The sequence below is a fragment of the Marmota marmota genome, unplaced genomic scaffold (genome assembly GCF_001458135.2).
Source record: "Marmota marmota marmota unplaced genomic scaffold, marMar, whole genome shotgun sequence".
In the NCBI taxonomy this organism is placed as follows: domain Eukaryota; kingdom Metazoa; phylum Chordata; class Mammalia; order Rodentia; family Sciuridae; genus Marmota; species Marmota marmota.
Genome location: NW_025999842.1, coordinates 34,997,452 through 34,999,944, shown reverse-complemented (window position 1 = coordinate 34,999,944; position 2,493 = coordinate 34,997,452). Strand labels below are relative to the sequence as shown.

General features: G+C 32.8%; 1 protein-coding gene across 1 annotated transcript in view; it reads left to right on the top strand.

Annotated features, from left to right (window-relative positions):
* Window positions 1–1,218, top strand: part of LOC107154821 (amine sulfotransferase-like) — a 36,950-nt gene extending 35,732 nt beyond the window's left edge. Inside the window, 1 exon segment of the mRNA XM_015500548.2 lies at window positions 732–1,218. Within this exon segment, the coding sequence (XP_015356034.1) occupies window positions 732–892 (161 nt within the window). The 3' untranslated portion in view covers window positions 893–1,218.
* Window positions 1,219–2,493: the final 1,275 nt, after the last annotated feature.

Genomic DNA, 2,493 nt, shown 5'->3' with positions numbered 1-2,493 from the left:
CAATATGTAAATCAATGGATGTGTAACTGATGTGATTCTGCAATCTGTGTATGGGGTGAAGGTGGGAGTTCATAACCCACTTGAATCAAAGTGTGGAATATGATATGTCAAGAAATTTGTAATGTTTTGAACAACCCACAATAAAAAAAAAAAAGTAAAAAATAAATAAATAAATAAATAAAAAGAAAAAAATACCTATCTTGGAGGGCTTTAGTAAGAACTATATTACAGTTGATAAATGTGGTTCACTTAGTGTGAAGTTCACTTAGTATATATACAAGAGTATATATACTAAAACATACTTGTTAAATTCTAATATATTCATATCCTCTATAGTTTTTTCCTCTTAAGGATCACATAGTGGGAAAGGCTAACATACAGGGAAGTGAATTTTAAATCTATTTATTGCATTATTGTGTTCCTAGATTCTTTATTCAATCATTCCTGTGTAAGAAAAGATGAGGTCTCCAATCCTATGGACAGGAACAAATATTTAGCTTGGTTGAAAAGAGATTTACCCATTAATTTCCAATTTTTTAATTCTGTGAACACAATAATATTCACATATTATTACAAAGTTACCACAAGAGGTATATTGGTTGCTCCATTTAAATTTGACAGGTGTTCCACATCTGGGACAATAGGACACATGGGTTCAAATGGTTGAGGCAGTCTTTAACATGAAGTGTTCTTTATTCACCAAAGTGCCATTCATGTTCTTATCCCATTAGGTACCATTGGAGACTGGAAACATCATTTTACTGTGGAGCAGAATGAAAGATTTGACCAGATATTCCAAAGAGAAACAAAAGACATTCCCCTGAAGTTCATCTGGGATATAAATGAGGAGTAGAATTCTAATCAAACTATAAAAGAATCATATAAACTCTAATCAGAGGCTATACCTTAACATACATAATAATAATAACATACATAATGCCTATTTAATTACTAATTATAAAACTTAACTAACAAAGTAAATAAACTATGCTTAGATTAGTTGCCATGAATTCTTTAAAATTAAAAAAGGATTAGTTTTACTTTAAAATTAAAATTATAAATCAGAAATTATGTTGCTTTTGCAGCTTTGGTACCCTGCATGAAAATGGCAAAACAGAAAGCATAAAACATGACTTGCAAATGTCTTCAGAGACGATTCTGTACTGTGCATTTTCCTTTACTCACAATTAAACTCAGGATTAATTAAACATTAAAAATAATTTTATTCTTGTACTTAAATTTTAATTCTTTGGTTTCAAAATCAATGTGGATATTCAAATGTGATATAGAATAAATGGAGAAATCCTTCATAAACAGATACTTCTTTTTAATAATTTTACAGATCACAGTTTGCACTAGTTTTTTTCTGGCTGGTCAGGATGGCATGCACCTGTAACTTCAGGACTCAGGAAGCTGAGGCAAGAGGATAGCAAGTTCTAGCCAGCCTCAGCTCCATACAGAGATCTTGTCTCAAAAGTTTTAGAAAAGGAAAGGGAGCTTGGGGATAGAGTTCAGTAGTAGAACTCCCCTGTGGTTATTCCCTAGTACTGTAACACCACCACCACCACAACAAAAGTTCTATCCATAATGTATCACTCAGTAAAATTACATCACAGAAATTTAACAGTTGAATATTTAATAAAATTTTAGTAGATTTATAAGCCTTTAAGGGTAGCATCATACAAAGTCATCAAATGGAAACAACCTGTGTTACTTGGCTTTCCATTATTATAACAAAATACCTGAGATAATAAATTCATCAGAAAGGAAAAGTCCATTTTGGATCATAGTTTCAGAGTTTTCAGACACAGTCACTTGACTCAGTGGTTTATGGGCCTGTAGAGAAACATTACTTCATGATGGGCAGTGTGTAGTGGAGTAAAGCTGCTCCCTTCAAGGCATCTGGGAAGGAAAAAGAAAGAAAGAAGAAAAGTCCGGGGCCCTAATATTCCCCAAAGGAATGGCCCTGATGACCTAACTTGCTCCATCTAGACCCAACAGGTGCTCTGTTTCCCAAGAGCACTAAGGAGTAGGGATGGAGCTTTCAACAGAGGGGTCTTTTGAAGGACACTTACCCAAACCATAGCACAAACCAATATCCATGTGCATCCAAATAAATAAGTAAATTGTGGCATTTCCCATAATGAAACAAATTATGTATAAAGAAGCATGAATTACAACTCTCTGAAAAATACACAAGTCTCGAAATATAATATTCAGTGGAAAAAAGCCAGACACTTATTGCATGTTTTCTTATATGATTCAAAAACAGGTGCAACTAATGATGGTTTTAGAAGGTGTTTACCTTCAAGGAATAATGTGGTAACTTAACAGGTAAATTTTGGGTTGTTAGGATCATTTTTTCCCTTAATCTCAGTACTGTTCATTTTGGGAATATTTGTGTGACTGTGTACATAGGATTTGTACATTTTTCTGATTTTTACCATACATTTATGAGATTTATAAAATAAATAAGAAAACATTTTCAAAGAG